The sequence below is a fragment of the Vulpes vulpes genome, chromosome 6 (genome assembly GCF_048418805.1).
Source record: "Vulpes vulpes isolate BD-2025 chromosome 6, VulVul3, whole genome shotgun sequence".
In the NCBI taxonomy this organism is placed as follows: domain Eukaryota; kingdom Metazoa; phylum Chordata; class Mammalia; order Carnivora; family Canidae; genus Vulpes; species Vulpes vulpes.
The window spans coordinates 46,461,970-46,480,307 of record NC_132785.1 but is presented as its reverse complement, the minus strand read 5'-3'; the positions used below and the strand labels follow the sequence as shown (position 1 = coordinate 46,480,307).

Below are 18,338 nucleotides of genomic sequence, written 5' to 3'. Positions count from 1 at the left end.
TTTTTTTTTCTTTTTTTTAAAGATTTATTTCTTTATTTATGATAGACAGAGAGAGAGAGAGAGAGAGAGAGAGAGAGAGAGAGAGGCAGAGACACAGGAGGAGGGAGAAGCAGGCTCCATACCGGGAGCCCAACACGGGACTTGATCCCGGGACTCCAGGACCGTGCTCTGGGCCAAAGGCAGGCACTAAACCGCTGAGCCACCCAGGGATACCCTATTTTAATCATTTCTTATGTGGTCTTTTGTGGCTCATGTTTATTCTTCATGTTGGTGTAGAATAATCTATCACATTTGTCTGGTAATACACTCCCTCACTTTAAATGACTCTCAAAAGATGCATAGAAGTATGGTTCAAAATTAAATAAAATTAATTCATTGTATTAGAATTCAGGCTAGTGGTAGCTTTGGGGAGGAGGCTGTAATGACTACTAGGAGGCAGGAGAAGTACTGCCAGTATGTACCACTGTTTGATCTGGGTGGAGGTTACATTCATACAATGAACGTATGAAAATTCATTGAGCCATTTAAGAATGTGGACACTTTTCTGTATCTATGTTTTTCTTCAATTAAAAAGTTAACTAAATAATAACAATTAATAAGCCAGTCATCATCATATTAGGATTGAGCAACAGCTTTTGTTTCTTTTTTTTTTTTAATTTTATTTATTTATTTGAGAGAGAGAGAGAGAGAGAGTGAGTGCAAGAGCCCAAGCAGGGGAAGAGGCAGAGGGAGAAGCAGACTTTGCTGAGCAGGGAGCTGGATGTGGGGCTGAATCCCAGGACCCTGAGATCATGACTTGAGCCGAAGGCAGATGCTCAACCGACTGAGCCACCCACGTGCCCCACTTTAGTGTTTTCTCAATGTCTTCATCATGGTGAGTTTTGTTTTTAATCACAGTCAGAACCAAAGTGTTCAGGTACCAACAGTTGATCTTCAATGACTGGTAGAATGTCACATACTCGGTCTTATATGCACTATGGTAGTTGGGATCCACTGCTCTGTTTCATGTCATGATGATGACGCGCCGTCTCACCGTAAACATTCCCTCTTCCAATGGGCAACCCTTCATCCACTTTAGGGGATGAATCCTGACAGCTCCTTTTTGTCACCACACTTGTTTAATGCCTGTGTGAGACAGTTTTGTGAGACAGAGAGACATTTTGGTGTCACTATCATCAATATGCTGATGCAAGGACATCAATATGCTGATACAGGCTCAACTCTATGCCAGCTGGTGTTACTATTCAACTCTTCCAGCCTGGCTGAATTAGAGATAAAAATGAAAGCCAAATGCTTAACTATAAATCCAGACAAAACAGCAGAGAAACTGGTAGGCAGAAAGATACTTTCTGAGTCCGTGGCAGAAATCATTCTGACATTTTAAGTTACAGAGACTTGGGACACAGATTTGGGGTGAAGATGTGACTTGTAATTTCCAACAGCATTTAATAAAAATCCACACAAATATTCCTTCCAGTTTAGGAAATGTATGAACAGAAAAGAAGAAACAAAGATAATCTCATAAAGCACCTAGTAATGATAAAATGATATAATGCATTATAATAGAATGAATGTAATATAAAACACAGTAATAGAATTAATAATAGATTGGCAAGGTGAGTGTCTACCCGGTACTAGGCATATATGAGGCATTGTTTATATACATTATTTTATTTAATGTAGTTTTACGTTTGTTTCTTGTGATGCAATACAATGAAGTAAAAAACAGTGAGATGTTCACCAAAGTCCTTGTTCTTAGAGTTCTTATCCTCTCTCTGTTGTTGTTTTTTGGGTACCCACGAAGTGCCAACACTGCAGATTAATCATTATTATAGTCACATATGTTACTATGTTAACATAATGCACTAAAATGCCTTAGTCTTGAATCCAGCTCCCCAGTAACCAGATGCCAGGTAACTTTGCGGCACATGACTGAGGCGGTCCACCCAAGCATTATGTAACTCTCTGATCTGTTTTAACCTACTGCCTAGCCCCACTATAATGCTTCTGAGAAGTACATTCATATGCATCCCACTTGTCTTTAGAAGGTGCATCCCCAGATGTTCCGGATACCAAATGATTCAAAATAAAAACTCTCTGGGACATGAGACCAAAGGGCTAGTCTAGTAAGTTGTTACTCAGTTGGAAGAAGGCAGCAGGATCACTGAGCTAAAGGGGTTGATGTGAGAAGAGAAGTCTGAATTTCAGGGAAAAGAGTATAGAAGCCAAGGATGGATAAAAACAGGGACCTCGTTAAGCTGAATAACCTGTGCTCCCCTGGGTCATGCCCATGTCCCTTTTTCTTCAAGTGTAACTGGGCATAGTGAATGACCTTTGAACAGATAGAACCGCTCCTGCAAATAGTACTCTAGCAACTCTAGCTTAGGTTCGGAGAGGCATTTGCACTAAATTAAAAATGAATGATATCGGGGGCACCTGGGTGGCTCAGGGGTTGAGCGTCTGCCTTTGGCTCAGGTTGTGATCCCGGGGTAATGGGATCGAGTCCCGCATCGGGCTCCTTGCAAGGAGCCTGCTTCTCCCTCTGTCTGTGTCTCTGCCTCTCTGTGTCTCTCATGAATAAATAAATAAAATCTTTAAAAAAATGAATGATATCAGATTAACAGTGGGAGGGGAAAGGAGAAGACGGAGGAGGAAACAAAAAGAGACAGAGCCCCAAAGTGGAATGTGCACAAAGAGGAAAATAAATAAAAAGACCTTCCACGTCTGCTAACGTTGTAAAACCTCCCCTCCCTTTCATCTCTCTGCCCCCTCTCAGGATCTCCATCTGACACAGCATACACAAGAAATAAATTCCCTATTTGATGCGCTACTTTGACTGCCTCTGTGCATCTTTCTTCTCCAAAATTCCCCTTTTCTAATTCTGGAGCCGAAATATCCACTCAGAAGCAGAAGAAAAGGTAAATGGGAAGAGTGGATTTCTCCGGCTTTCCTTTAGCAAGGCAAGAATAATCAAGTTTTGGCTTTTGAAATGAAACAAATTGTTATTTGATTATATTAATATCAGTTGCTGGATCAGGAGGCTTTTTAAACCAAAATTATACAAATGACGTAAATTTTCTTGGCTCATGATACTTGATACAACTAATTTTAGGCAAAGTGATTTTTAGCACTTGCAGCTGCAAATATAACAGATTCAAGACAACAATCAACACTAAATTTTTATATTTTGCTACTTTTGAATTACAGTATTTTTGAAATAAAAGCACTTCTTAACATGCTGCAATTTGACTTTCAAGTGATTCTTCAACCAATTAAACCACATTATGGTACTGATAGTAGGCTACAAGATACTTACTTATGGCATATAGTCCTTGTCCTGATGTTGCCTTACAAATTTTCCTCTGGCTTCTGGAATGTCATTCCTTCTAGTTCCCAGGCTAACTCTTTGCCTCAAAATGAAACACTGAAAGCAGAGAGGTTACATGGGTGTAGCAAACACAACCAGTTGTCTACGCAATACACACTACTCCCTGATTCCTCAGCAACAGAAGCCTGATTTTGTTGGGAGAGATAGGGAAAATGTGCCTGCTATAAAATTACATTTCCCAGATCCAATGGGGTGCTAGGTGGCAAAGAACTCCTTAATGAAGTCAGAGGATAGGCTTCTGGGAAAGTTTATTAAAGGGAGCCCATTCAACAGGTGCCCAGGATTTGCCTATTGTCCTTTCTCTTTCATCTTCCTCTGCCAGGAAGATAGAAATGATTACTAGGGCTGTAGGAGCCATCTGTAATGGTGAGGTTACAATCCACACATGAAAGATAGCAAAACAAACAGGCACAAAAGATTGGGCACCTTTGAGCTGTCATAAGCAGCTTCAGGCTGCCTCTATACAGTTTCATGAGAAAAAAATACAATCAATCACTAGTTTAGACTACTCTTTAGAGGGGTGTTGACCATGTCAGCCTAACTCAATCTCTTTTTTTCTTTAATTTTTTTAGAAGTTTTTTTTAATTCTGGTACAGTTAACATAACATGTTATATTAGTTTCAGATGTAGGATATAATGATTCAACAATTCTATGCATTACTTACATGATAAGTGTACTCTGAAATCCCCAACAGGTATGTCACCCATCCCCACCCATCCACCCATGTCCCATCTGGTGACCATCAGTGTGTTCTCTATAGTTAATAGTCTTTTTTGGTTTGTGTGTGTCTCTTCCTTTTTTCCCCCCTTTTACTCCTTTGTTTCTTAAATTCCACATATGAATGAAATCATATGGTATGTGTCTTTCTGTGACTTATTTTGCTTAGCATAATACTCTCTAGCTCCATCCATGTTGTTGTTGCAAATGGCCGGACTTTATTCTTTTTTACAGCTGAATAATATTCCATTATATATAATACATATTATATATATCTTCTTTTTTTTATATCTTATATATACATAGATATTTATATGTATAGATAGATAGATAGATAGATCCCCCACATCTTATCTATTGATGGACACTTGGGTTATTTCTATAATTTGGCTATGTAAATCGTGCTATAATAAATGCTGGGGCACATTATCCCTTTGAATTACTAAATCTCTCTAGTTATACCTTGAGAGAGAATCTGAGTGAAGCATTGGCAGAAGAACAGCAATGAAGAAGAGTGTCTGTACTTACACAACTATGGAAATTACTTAATAATTACTTAAATAGCCTGTAAATTAGGTCTGAAAGTAGTTTCAAAACTTGTTTTTTCAAAATACTTTGACCACTTAGGGACATAAAAATCAAGACCACAGTGCTATATCACCTCACCCCTATTAAGATGACTCATTTAAAAAAAAAAAAGACATTTTTGTGCGCTCTTGGTGGGAATGTAAAATGGTGCAGCCACTATGGAAAACAATATGGCAATAACTCAAAAAAATTTTAGTAGGATTTCCATATGATCCAGTAATTCCACTTCTGATTATAATCCAAAAGAATTGAAAGCAGGGACATAAGGAGATACTTTGTTCACAGCAGCACAATTTGTAATAGCCAAAAGATGGAAAAAACACAAGTGTCCACCAACAGAGGAAACGATAAAGTGTGGTGTATACATAAAATACAATATTATTCAGCCACTAAAAGGAAGGAAATCCTGACACATGCTGTAGCATGCATGAATCTTGAGGACAGTATGCTACTTCAGTCACAAAAAGACAAATATTGTATGGTTCCACTTATGTGAGGTATCTAGAGTACCCACATTCCCAAAGATAGAGAGTGGAGTGCGGGTTGCCAGGGGCTGCAAGGGTGAGGAAATGAGGAGTTGTTGTTAAATGGGTATAGAGTTTCAGTTTTGCACGATGAAAAAGCCCTGGAGGTTGGTTGTACAACAACGTGAATGTACTTAACACTACTGAACTGTACACTTAAAAGCACTTACCATAAGCTAAATGCCATGCAAGGAATAGAGGACCCTGGTGACTAAGACATTATCTCTACATCCTAGCATAATAGAAGAGATACGGGCTTTGCTGTCTGACCAGACAAAAAAGAATGAAAGTAAATTCTAGCTAAAAGGTACAATATCCCCATAAAAGGGTACACAAGTGGGTGTGGTAAATTCAGGAAATGAAAAATAATTTTAAAAATAAGGAACATGGTAATGAGATTGAGGACAAAGATGTATGGGTATAGTGGGGTCTGAGTATTAAACAAAAAAGTTTGTAAACATAGGGAAAATAAAATATTTATAGAAAGATTCTCTAAATACTGACATATTCTAGGAGAGAAGATTTCTATTTTTAAAAAAGATTTTATTTATTTAAGAGAGAGAGAGAGAACACAAGAGAGGCTAAGGGCAGAGGGAGAGGGATAAGCAGACTCCACACTGAGCAGGGAACCTGACACAGGGCTTGATCCCAAGACCCTGAGATCATAACCTGAGCCAATGGCAGATGTTTAGCTGACTGAGCTGCCCAGGCCCCCCTTGGATAGAAGATTTCTAAACAGCATAGCAGGACTTACAACACCAGTGGAGGCTCTTCCATGGAAAGAAGAAGCCATGGCCAGTATGCTATTAAATATTTATAATCTAAAAGTGTGTCAAGAAGGATATACCTAAGAAATTTCAGTTTAATTCTGTAGGCAATGGAGAAGCATCATTTTCTAAGACATTGACATAATTTGTTTTGTGGCCTTTTATTCCACTTTGTAAAGATTATGAACTATGTTACACACTAGTAAAATCATGTACCTGCCACCTTCCTTAAGGGGTAGACTATTAATATCTTTGAAGACCCATCTTTGATCTCATCTTCTTTTTCTCACTCAGAAATAATCAATATACTGAATTTTGTGTTAGTTATTCTCTTGCTTTCATTAGAGTTTGAGTGTATCCCTAAAGGTTGTATTGTTAAGTCCATCTGTCTTTGAACCTTGGGTTGATAGCATCTTAGTGTATGTATTCTTTTGACTCGCTTTTTCACTGGTACTGTGTTTTTGACGTTCATCCATGTTTATCTACATAGCTGTGACACATTTATTGTCACTGCTGTTAGCATTCCATTGAATAAGACACCATTTATCTTGTCATTGTATTTCAGTGGACATTTCAGCTATATCCAGTTTTTTGTTATCACAAATAATCATTCTATAAATAGTTCTTTCTTTCCTGTATAGATTTCCTGCAAAACTTTCACCAGAGCAAAGGTTGGCCTTCTAGGGCCCGTGGGCCAAATATGTATAGCTTGTGAGCTAGGAATGATTTTACATTTTTAAATTTTATTTTTTAAAGTTTTATCTATTTAAGTAATCTCTACACCCAATGTGGGGCTCGAACTTATGATCCCAAGATTGAGAGCTACATGTTCCTCTGAGACAGTGAGATGCCCCTACATTTTTAAATTCTAAAAAAAGCAAAATATTTCATATATGAAAATAGGAAATTTTCATATGTCCATAAATAACATTTTTTGGAACACATCCACATCCACTTGTTTACATATTGTCTGTGGCTGCATTCATGCTACAATGGCAGACCTGTCATCCATACTTTCTTCAGAGTGTAATCATACCACCTATTCTGTGAGGCTTTTCTTGAGACCGCCTCCTTCTTTAATTCAGTCATGTTTATTGTAACGTGCCAGGCCTTTAGATCTTCTTACATAAAACTTCTCATTAAAATTTACTTTTTATGTACTGTACTACCCTCCTAACCAAATGACAAAGTCACTTAAGGTTTGAGACCATATTTCATGACATAAATGTAAAGCAGCTGCTCTACAAATGCTTATTTTTGTTGTTGATAATTATGATGTAGGTTCAGATGCTTCCCTAGGGATTGAAAGAATTTGTGCAGCTTCTCAAAGTTCTAGGTTTAAATTCATGAAATAATTTGAATGAGAAAATTTACTAGAGCTTTTTGTTTGTTCAAGTTTTCTTAAAAAGTATCTTCTTTTGGGGGTGTCTGAGGGGCTCAGTTGGTTAAATGTCCAGCTCTTGATTTGGGCTCAGGTCATGATCACAGGGTCCTGTGATTGAGCCCTGCATCAGGCACTGAACCCCCAGAGTGCCACACTCATATGGGAGTCTGCTTGAGGATTCTCTCCCTCTGCTCAGGTGTACATGCTCTCTGTCTCTCTCTCAAATAAATAACATCTTTTAAAAAAGTATCTTCAGGTGGCCCGGGTCGCTCAGCGGTTTAGCCCCACCTTCAGCCCAGGGTGTGATCCTGGAGTCCCGGGACTGAGGCCCACATCAGGCTCCCTGCATGGGGCATGCTTCTCTCTCTGCCTGTGTCTCTGCCTCTCTCTCTCTCCCTCTCTCTCTCTGTGTTGCTCATTAATAAATAAAGTCTTTAAAAAAAAGTATCTTTTTCTGACTTCCATAGAATTTTATTAATTTTTCTGTGTAATAATTTATTGGTATATGTTACGTTTCACTACATCATAAACCCTTCAGAGACCATTTTATTCACCTCAGTGTTTTTTCTCAACATATGATAGTCACTTCACATAGATGATATATTGTATATTTTGTTTTTTTTGTTTTTTTTTTTAAATTTTTTTTTAAAATTTATTTATGATAGGCACACAGTGAGAGAGAGAGGCAGAGACACAGGCAGAGGGAGAAGCAGGCTCCATGCACCTGGAGCCTGATGTGGGATTCGATCCCGGGTCTCCAGGATCGCGCCCTGGGCCAAAGGCAGGCGCCAAACCGCTGCGCCACCCAGGGATCCCCTATATTGTATATTTTGAATTGATGACTTTGTGCACGCAACTATACTAACCTCTACTAGAAAATGTAAAAGCAGGACATGTGTTTGTCTGCCACCAACATGTTTCAATCCTATGTCTTTTGTTGAAGAAACAAAACAAAATGATAGAAGCAATAGAAGAATGACTTAAAAAACTTTAAATGCATGATTATAAGATATTGACCATGTATGTAAATATAAAAGGATGATGTTAAATAGATGTCAAGTTCTTGTATCATCTCAATTGATTTATTTAAAAGATTATATACTTCATATACTTAATTTGTATTTGAAAGTCATTGTAGTAAATAAACTACAGTGAAACAATTTCCTCAGACATACCTGGACTTAGACATTTGTGAGGCATTTGTAATATATGTTAAATAAAATATGCAAAGCATAAAAATCAAATTTACTAACACTTACCAGAAACTAACCAGTGACTCATTTGGTTATGATTTTTGTATAATCTTGCCTAGGGAGTAGAAATATAACAAATTAAATAAGTATAAATTCTTTACAACTGAAATGAAGAGTAGAATATTGTCCTGTACTTAAGACATTGAAATAAAAAATGAGAGGGGATCCCTGGGTGGCTCAGCGGTTTAGCGCCTGCCTTTGGCCCAGAGCGTGGTCCTGGAGCCCCAGGATCGAGTCCCACATCAGGCTCCCTGCATGGAGCCTGCTTCTCCCTCTGCCTGTGTCTCTGCCTCTCTGTATTTCTCATGAATAAATAAATAAAATCTTAAAAAAAAATAAGTTCTCATATCTAAAAAAAAAAAAAATGAGGAAAGGGTGGGGCACTTGAGTGGCTTGATCTCAGGGTCATGCTCTCAGGATTCTGAGATTGAGCCTTGCATCAGGTTCCATGCTCAGTGGGGAGTCTGCTTCTCTTCCTCTCCCTCTACTTCTCCCCTGACTCGCACACTCTCTCTAAAATAAATAAATCTTTTTAAGGGACACCTGGATGGCTCAGTGGTTGAGTATCTGCCTTCAGCTCAGGGAGTGATCCTGGAGTCCCGGAATCGAGTCTCACATTGGGCTCCCTGCATGGAGCCTGCTTCTCATTCTGCCTATGTCTCTGCCTCTCTCTCTCTCTTTCATGAATAAATAAATAAAATCTTTAATAAATAAATAAAATTAAATTTAAAAATCTCTTAAAAATGAGAAAAGTGTCTTTGTTACAGTAAGGGAATTCTGGAAGATCTACAGGGTAATATTTTTTTAAAGCCATTTCAGCTTTGAGACTTCTTTAGGTAGAGAAAATTAAAATTTTATTATATTACACAATAATTTGCTAGTAACTTTATCCTCACATAGCACCACTATTTTCATTAAATATAGTAGCTGTACCTACCTAAAAAAAATTCAAGATGATTTATTTTATTAAGCTCAATATTCTTATTATGAAGCACTCATTAATCACTTCTTCCACATACAATGAAAACTGCTATCATCATCAATTTTCATTCATATTACCCTGATGTGAATAACTTTGAATAACATTTTGCTAAAAAATATTAAAGTACAATTGTTTCCCTGAACTACATTCACTTCATAGCCAATCTGTGCCAAAGGGTTATTGATTATGAATGTTAGAATGCTTTGCTGCTCCACTAACTTGAGTGACCTTCACTAAGTTATTCAATTTTTGCATTTTAATATTTCTACCTGTAAATAGAAATGACATATAGCAGACACTTCAACATTGGCTCACAACCTTGAGAGTTTCCTGGGTGAAATATGAAACTGGCTGCCATACACAGAGGGCAAGGAGAAACTGAAGAAGCAGACCACTCCACATTGGTAGTTGGCAGTTTTAATAAGCAAAGGTACTTACTTACACGGCTTACTGGGGCAACCGCAAGACATGTAGATCTGTGCACTCACAGACTCTCTAGAGTTTATACCGAGGCTTTAACAGAGTTTAGCCTTCTATACAGAGCAGATGGTCTCAATAATATTACTCTCTAAGGCTGTTTCCTTGAAGTGGCTCCTGATGTGGGAACAATGGGCAGAACTTACATTCCACGGACATTCCAAGGACAGAGAGAGAGTATGGGAGTATCATCATCCTGGTCTAGCTCTGAGGTCAACTAGCAGTTCTCTTAAAGATCTCCTCTAAAGCTTACATATCACCTAGTCCTATTCTTTTGTTCTGCAGATGAGGAAACAAGCCCAGGGATAGTCAGCCTAAGGAATACATCAAACTCACTTAAATTTCTAAGAAAATACTATGTAAGCTAAAATGTATAATGATTATGTAAATAAATGACCCTGGATTAATTTCATTCTTTAAAAGAGAAATGTAGTGTTCCTCCCTACTGTGAACTCAAATATGCTGGAATGTATATATGTTTTAGTAGTGTCCTTTAATAGTGTATTTTATGTGACTCTTCATACCACAAGTCATTTCTTAAAAATTTGTAACCATCAGATATGCTTTCACTGAAGACATTCACTATAAATATCTTATTTCCTTCATCCTACAATTTCAGTCAAAATTTCAGCCCAAAAATAAGTGGACATGAGGAGTTAATTAAAGCAAATAGTTGTGGAAGATTCATAATAATATATTTCCGTTATGTTCTGTGGATAGCAATGAAACTCCTTACTCATTTGCTTTAGCTTTCTGCCTATTTATCCAAAAAAAATAAGGACTGTTCAATATTTATTGGGCCCCAATAATATGTAATGTGCTAGGTATTGCGACGAATGCTAAAAATAAGTAAGACATGAGTCCTGGGGGAAAACACCATCTCTAAGAGGAGAAATAAGTAGGTACTGTATTCAAATTCTAAAGTGAGTATTACAAGTGATAAATGACAGTTAAAATAAAGAGCTTATGGGAATCTAAAGGAGGGATAGATCATATCAAGTAGGAAAAAATCAGGAAATGAAGGCTAAATTTAGAGGGGACACCTGAGTATAATTTCCAGAGCAAGGTCTTCTAAGGAAAGATATATACTAAGCAAATGAAGGGAAATGAAAAACTGATCACGTTTCAGCAGCTTCAAGCGATCCGGATTCCTCATAAGGTGGGGGAGTAACTGGAAAAAAGGAATGGATCAGTGCCTCCTTCTCAACTATTTTTCTATTCAGAAGGCTGTTAATTTATTATAAATATTAAAATATATGGTAAAGAGAAGCCGTAGCGGAGAAAAAGAATTATTCCTGACTGGGAGCCAGAAACTCGAGGCTCCACCTCCACCCAGTTAAATAAAACTGAATGTTTTGATTTGATGAATCATAGGTACTGGAAAACTACTTAATTCTGTTGCAAGGTTTTGTCTTTGAGCCTGAAGTAGTAAATGCATGAGCTTGGGGGTCAGACAGTCCTTGGTTTAAATCATGATTCAATCAAAGCTGTGTGATTCTGGCTGATAATGACATAAGCAATTATCACCTTCCTATGCATTTTTCACCTGTAACCCTCTAAACCAGCTCCTGTCAAACTTTAATGCGCACAGTACCACCTGGGGTTCCCGTTAACCCGGGGATTCGGATTTGGTAGGTCTGGAGTGGGGCCTGAGATTCTGCATTTTTCTTTTTTCTTTTCCTTTCCTTTCCTTTCCTTTCCTTCTCTCTTTCTCCTCCCTCCCTCCCTCCCTTCCTTCCTTCCTTTTCTTTCAAGATTTTGTTTATTCATGAGATACACAGAGAGTCCCAGGACCCCGGCATCACGACCTGAGCCAAAGGCAGGCGCTCGACCCCGGAGCCACCTAGGTGCCCCGAGATTCTGCATTTCTGTTAAGCTCATAGGTGATGCTGCTGCAGCCCTGTGGACCACTTTCGAGTTACAAAAGCTAAAAGCGAAGTTCCCAGCCAGCACTATTAATGCCACCTGGGAACTTGATGGGCGTGAAATGCAAATTCTTGGACGCCCTCCCCCGTCCTCCCACCAGATCTACTGAATCAGAAACCCCAGTTTGAAACCCAACACCCCGCCCTCCGTGCGATGTCACCCTAAGGTGATGGTTTCTGAACCTGAATCACCGCACCTGGGAGCGAGGTGGGTTAAATACTACTGGACATCGGGCTTTCTAAAAGCCCTACCAGATGGTGACTCTATTAAAATTTAGAAGCTCGTAAGGCAGACGATTGAACCTTGACGGGCCCTGTTTTCCGCCAGTGTAAACGTGGATAAAATCCACGCCGGCTCATGCCTTCTCTTCCAAGCCTTGGCATCTCCTTCCTCCCAGCCGTAGTGGGCCGCAGTCGCAGTTGGGTCTCCGGGAGCCCGCGTCTGCCCCACAGCAGGAGGCCGGATCGCCGACCCCCCCGCCCGCCCCGGGAGCCCCAGCCACGCGGCCGCGCGCCCCGGCACCGCCCGCACCTACGTGGCTCCAGGCTCCAGCCCCCGGGGCTCCGCCGACCGCGCGGGAGCGGGACGCGCATGCGCTCGCTGCCTGCCTGGCTCCGGCTCCGAGTAACGGACTCGAGCTCCCCCCACCGGAAGTGGGCGGCCGCGCGGCGGGAGGAGCCGACTGTCCGGTGGCGGCTGCGGGCTGCGGGCTGCGAGCGCCGGTCCGAGGGGCTCGCGCTTCCCTGTCCGCGCCATGGCCAGGGCCGCGGACGTGGTGCGGCTGCTCCTGGGCTCCACCGTGCTGTGCTGCTCGTTGCTCGGCGCCCGGACGGCCTCTGCGTCCAAGGCGGTGACGGCCCACTTGGCCGCGAAGTGGCCGGCGACGCCGCTGCTGCTGGAGGCCAGGTGGGTGCGGGCGGCCCCGTGGCCGAGCCCAGCGCGGGGGGAGGGTCGGCGCTGTGAGGGGCTGTGGGCGGTCTCTGCGGCCCCTCGGACCGGGCTCGCTGTGGGCCGGGGCAGCGCCCTCGTGCGCGGGCTCGGGCTCGGGCTCGGGCTCGGCGTCGCGGCGTCGCCTCCTCCCGTGAGGCCCGGTGCGCGGCGCTCCCATGCGGTTCCTTGCCCCCGCCCCGGCAGCGCCTCGCCTCACCTCGCCTCGCCTCGCCCACGGCTTTCCAAACGTGGGGGCCTTCAACTCGTTTGGATCTCAGGAGCATTTACGAAAAAGAAAAGAAAAATGGGAGCTGGAGCGCGACCTTTAGCGCGGGCAACTTCCATTGATGTAGGCAGTTCTTTCTAGGAAACGGTGTTGGAACCGTCTGGCTTCATGGTCACACCTTCTTCCTTCATGGGCTCCTAAGCTTCCTGTGGAGAAGGCAGCTTCCCGCCAGGTATTTCTTCCCGAATCCACCGAAATGTGTTCATATCACTTTGCAGAAACAAAACTTTTATCTCTTGAATTTTGCTCATAGCATTCTAGAAGCTAAACCAAATTTGAACATTCCTTACTTTAGTTAGCACGAACATTTATTTATTTATTTATTAAAGATTTTATTTATTTATTCACGAGAGACACAGAAAGAGGCAGGGACACAGGCAGAGGGAGAGAAGCAGGCTCCATGCAGGGAGCCCCGATGCGGGACTCGATCTTGGGACTCCGGGATCACGCCCTGGGCGGAAGGCAGGCCTTCAACCCTGAGCCACCCAGGCGTCCCTAGCATGAACTTTTAATGCCAGCTGCTTTTTTGTCAGTTCGCCGAAGAAACCTCTTATGGACCTTTAAAAAGAGAGTCCAAAAAAATAAATAAATAAAAATAAAAAATAAAAAGAGAGTCCATCACCTGACACTACATTGTGTTTTTAAGATATTAAATCCATTTTTTGAGTTATAATTAACAGCACATATTAGTATGAGGTGTACATAATATTTAGTATTTTTATATATTATGAAATGATCACAGCAATTAGTCTAGTTAATGTCTGTCACCTAACAGAGATATAAGCTTTTTTGTGTGTGTTGAGAACTTTCAACATCTTAGGAGCTTTCAACATCTTAGGAGCTTTCAGCATCTTAGGAGCTTTCATATACGTCACATGCTACATGCTATACGTTACATACCCATGACTTATAACTGAAAGTTTGGCAAAACCATAGGCGAGTCTAACAGGCAAGGGAGAGGAACTTTATTTTATGGAGACGGAGAAAGTTTGGGAGGGTTGTTAAGAACAAAAGTCCTTTGGAGAAGAGCCAGAGCCCAGTATGATCACAGTTACTCGTCGGCTAAGATGCAGGACTAGTCAGTTTCTGGTAGGACATGCAAAGTACATCTTTTTCTGTTAGGGCCTGTAATTGAGGATTCCTGTTGCAAATCTTGTGTTAGGAGTCTATAATTGCTTGTTCTTCCAGCAATCGATATTGAGTGGTACAGTGACCTCTTCTCCATCCCCTATCCACTTTAATAAGGTTTCTATTTAATAATTTTTACATTACGCCTTTTTGATCAAAATCTTTGCTTGGAAACATCACTGACCGAAAGTCAGGTTTTTCATATTTAGTGGCTTTGTCCCTCAGTGCCAGAAAGGTTCTTTCTTGATTGTCTTGTCCTAATGGATGGAAAGTACACAGGGGGCTTGGAAACCACCTAAAAGCCACATTTGAGTAACAAGGAAAGGAAGTGCCCCAGAGTTCTTCCTCCTATCTAAAGTCTGTATCATTTCAAGACAGTAAGTATTGGATTGTATTCCTCTCTTAATTGGGTATATCATTTTTATAAAAGTTTGACAGGGAACTAAATACAAAAAAATAATAAAAACAGAAGTAACACAACTTCCAAATTGTATGATGGTTCTAAACCAGGCTCCTGGGTCAGAAAGTATCCAGCTGAAGGTTATTTTTTGGCACTTATTTTGACTTAGGGGAGAAAAGTTCTCCCTATGGAGGCAAATCTGGAGTCTTGTATGCCTCCTAGAAGTCCTCACTTAAAGTAGCCATGAGAGAAAAATAGTGAATACTGTAAGAACACACTGTAAGAATGAACTAAGTGCATTTGAGAGATTGAGTGCAAGTATAAACATGAAGCAATAACTAATGAACTTTTTGCAGAAATAGTAAAACTTCAAAAGTGTATTAAAATAGTATTATTTCAGGGTGGCCCAGTGGTTTATTTTTTTAATTTTATTTATTTTTAAATATTTTATTTATTTATACATGGGGGGGGGGGGCAGAGAAAGGCGGAGAAGCAGGCTCCATGCAGGGATAAGTAAAATCATGAATAAATAAAATCTTTAAAACAAAACAAAACAAAAAGTATTTCAGAAGAACCACTTGAAATGTTATCCAGTAATATAGCATGCAAGGTTTCAAATTCAGGAACTATGAATTTGGATAAGAATTCAGAATCAGATAAGAATTCAGATGAAAGAAAGACATTTGTAACTTCTGAATCTTCTAACCCTTCAAAAAATGCAGCTGAGAATTTAATTTGTCATAGATTTTGATGAGACTATTGCTGAAAGGCCATAATCATAGAAGAGGTTTCTCCCTTTAACAGGGGTTTGGGAAATGCACACAAGAGCATTTCCTTTCTAAGAAGGGGATCATAGAAGCAAACAGTGAGGAGGAGGTATACATATCTGGTCCTGACATATTGAGAAAGCTGCATTGTCAGTTGTTCCTCTTGTTTTCACTCAAGAAAATCTTTACTTGCAGGTCACCAGATGGTGTACCAGTCCAGGCAGGGTTTGGTGATTTCTCTAGATGTGTCATATGACTCCAAGAGCCTGTTCTTGGTGCCACAAGAACTAGCAGTTCCTGATAAGAGCCTTTCTAGCAAGATTGAATACAGTCTTTCTGGAGGTGCCTTTTTTCAATAGATGGAATCTCTTATTTGTGAGATGTGATGCTTAAGGCCCTGTCCTGGCAGTGCACTTTGAGAAAGGTTACAGAACCAAAGCATTAAATAACTAATTAGGCCTTTACAATATTGAAGTATATCTCCTTTTATCTGCTGTGGGTCAAAGGAGCTGTAAGGGCCAAGTGCATTGGACATCTGTGACTATCTCAAAGGGTGAGAGTTTGAGTTTCGAGGGGATGGATCAGAGATTTAGAAGAACCAGTGGTAGTGCTTTTCACCAGGGTGTTTGGAAGATCTCTACAGTTTTGCCAATTGAGTCTTCATAGTGTTGTTAATATGCTCAACTAACTCTGAGGATTGAGGATGATGTGCACCATGACAGTGCTGTAAAAACTGGGCAGACAGCCCTAACTTGTCAAAGCACCTGATCAGTGAAATGGGTTCTCAGTCACTATAAAGTTTGAGAAGATTCCCCAGATAGGGATCATTTTTTTCTAACAGAATTTTTAGCCACAGTAGAAGCAGCGGCTTCTCTACAAGGGAAGCTTCAGTCCAGTGAGAAAACATACAGACCAATACTGAAACATGTTTCTGTCCATTCGTTGGGAAAACTTTATGAAATCCATCTGTGCAAACAGGTTTCCCTGGATTATGTTTTTGACAGGTGGGGCAAGTGAAGTAGGCACTTTTTACAACCTCATTAATACTTCCTCACCACTTTCCTCTCACATGCAAAGACACATCTGTCTTCTTGAACTTTCCAAATAATAGGGTGAGGTTTTACATTTTTGAGTAAAACATACAGAGATTGAGGCATAAGATAGAAGTTTGGAATCCAAGAAAGGTTCAAGAAAACCTCATAATTGGCATTACTTCTAGGTTTTGGAAAGTTCAGGATGCCAGGAAATCTCCCTGGATCTATGTGTAGTCCTTGTTCTGACATTAGGTGTCCTAAGCATGAAACCTGAGTTGAGCAAACAGCATTTTTTTTTCTTTGAAGTGTATATTTCCCATTAGGGCCAAAAGTTTTAACAGGTGGATGCTGTCTTCCTGTGAAGAGGTTTGAGAAGGGGGTGATATCATTCAGGTATTGCATCCAAGTAGAACTTGCAGAAAACTTACAATCCAAATCAGCTTCTCAGGTTTGTGAAAAGAAGGGCTCTGTAAAACTGTGGCATTACTGTCCAGGTGTATTTCCATTCTTCCTAAGTGAAAGCAAAAAGATACTGGCTATCCTAATTGAGTGGAATACTGAAGAATGCATTGTGGAGATCAATTACAGTGAAAAATTGGCTTCCATTGGGAATGAATGTCAGCATATGGGGTTAGGAAGAGCAGAGTACTGAGGGATAACAGGGTCATTTATTGCTCAGAGGTCCTGGATAAAACTCTGTCCTTGGCCATTGGATTTCCTCATAGATAAAATAGCCATCTTATAGGGATTGGTGTAGGAATGATGAGGCTTTGAACTTTGTAATCTTCTATTATGGGTTTGATGCCTTGAAAAGCTTCTTTATTTATAGGATATTCATTAATTCTAGGGAGAGGTTTTGAGGCATTTATTTGAATCTTGATGGGAGGCACACTGTGGATTCTGCCAATATCAGTTGAAGATCTTGTCCTAGAGGATGGACCCAGTAGGGACAAATCATCACTGTCCTCGACTCCACTATAGTGCTGTCAGACTCAGAGCAAATAAAAGATGTCAAAGGGTCATTTAATTTACCTGGTTGCCTTTTTGATTACTATGGTCAAATTTCAGAATTATTTCCCCTTTTGGGAGAAAGGAAATTCTGGTCTGTTTTTTCTAAGGAATCTCAGCCCAGTAAATGAAGAATGGCAGAGGAACTAAGGAGAAAGGTGTGTGTATCAGAGTGCTTAGACGAAAGGAAGTAGGTTTAGAGATAGGAACTTTCTGAGGTTTATTAGAGACCCTCCACTCTTTGAGACCATTTTAGTACTCCAGGGCTGCTTTATAGCAATGGGGTTGAGCACCAAGAGTATAGATAGCTCTGGTGTCAATAAGGATAGAGAGATTCAATCCCAATCTGGAGAGTGGTTTCTCTTGAGTCGATTAAGAAGAGAGACTGGGAAGGGTCTCTGTGGCTCCTCAGAGCCCTATTGGGAATTTGGAGGACACTGGAAATACTGGCTAGGGAGCTGAAGGTGCAGGAGTACCTAAGTCAGTAATAATCTTTTCCCCAATGTCCTGGCTCTTTGCAAGGAGTACAAACTAGTAGGTTTTTAGTTTTGTTCAAGAGCCTTCATTTGCTGGAGATGAAAACCAATAATTTTAAGAATTTTATTGGTCTTTTTTTTGGCCAGTGGGGGCAGGCAGGTTGACACATCTAGGATGTGAGCAAACATCTAGTTTGCCAAATTGACTGAATCTGGAGTGAACATAGTTTCCCATTCAACCCTGGTCGTTTTAAATAAACAGTCCATTAATAAACCTAGAGCTAAATGCTACCTAAGTGGAT

General features: G+C 40.5%; 1 protein-coding gene and 1 long non-coding RNA gene across 7 annotated transcripts in view; one reads left to right on the top strand and one right to left on the bottom strand.

Moving 5' to 3' along the window:
• Positions 1 to 1,000: 1,000 nt before the first annotated feature.
• LOC112923785 (uncharacterized) lies at positions 1,001 to 8,666 on the bottom strand. Its single transcript, XR_012002032.1, has 3 exons — positions 8,629 to 8,666; positions 3,317 to 3,424; positions 1,001 to 1,125 (listed from the first exon to the last, which is right to left on the bottom strand). It is a non-coding gene; the product is annotated as an uncharacterized lncRNA (long non-coding RNA).
• A 3,909-nt stretch (positions 8,667 to 12,575) lies between these two features.
• The window catches only part of UGGT2 (UDP-glucose glycoprotein glucosyltransferase 2), a 188,006-nt gene continuing 182,243 nt past the window's right edge, over positions 12,576 to 18,338 (top strand). For 2 of the 6 annotated variants that reach the window (XM_072760864.1, XM_026003635.2), the window contains exon 1: positions 12,610 to 12,913. In XM_072760864.1, the coding sequence (XP_072616965.1) occupies positions 12,762 to 12,913 (152 nt within the window). In that variant the 5' untranslated portion in view covers positions 12,610 to 12,761. Of the gene's footprint in view, positions 12,914 to 13,304; positions 13,396 to 18,338 lie in introns of all 6 variants that reach the window. The other 4 variants (XM_072760866.1, XM_072760865.1, XM_072760869.1 and 1 more) reach the window with 4 other exon arrangements.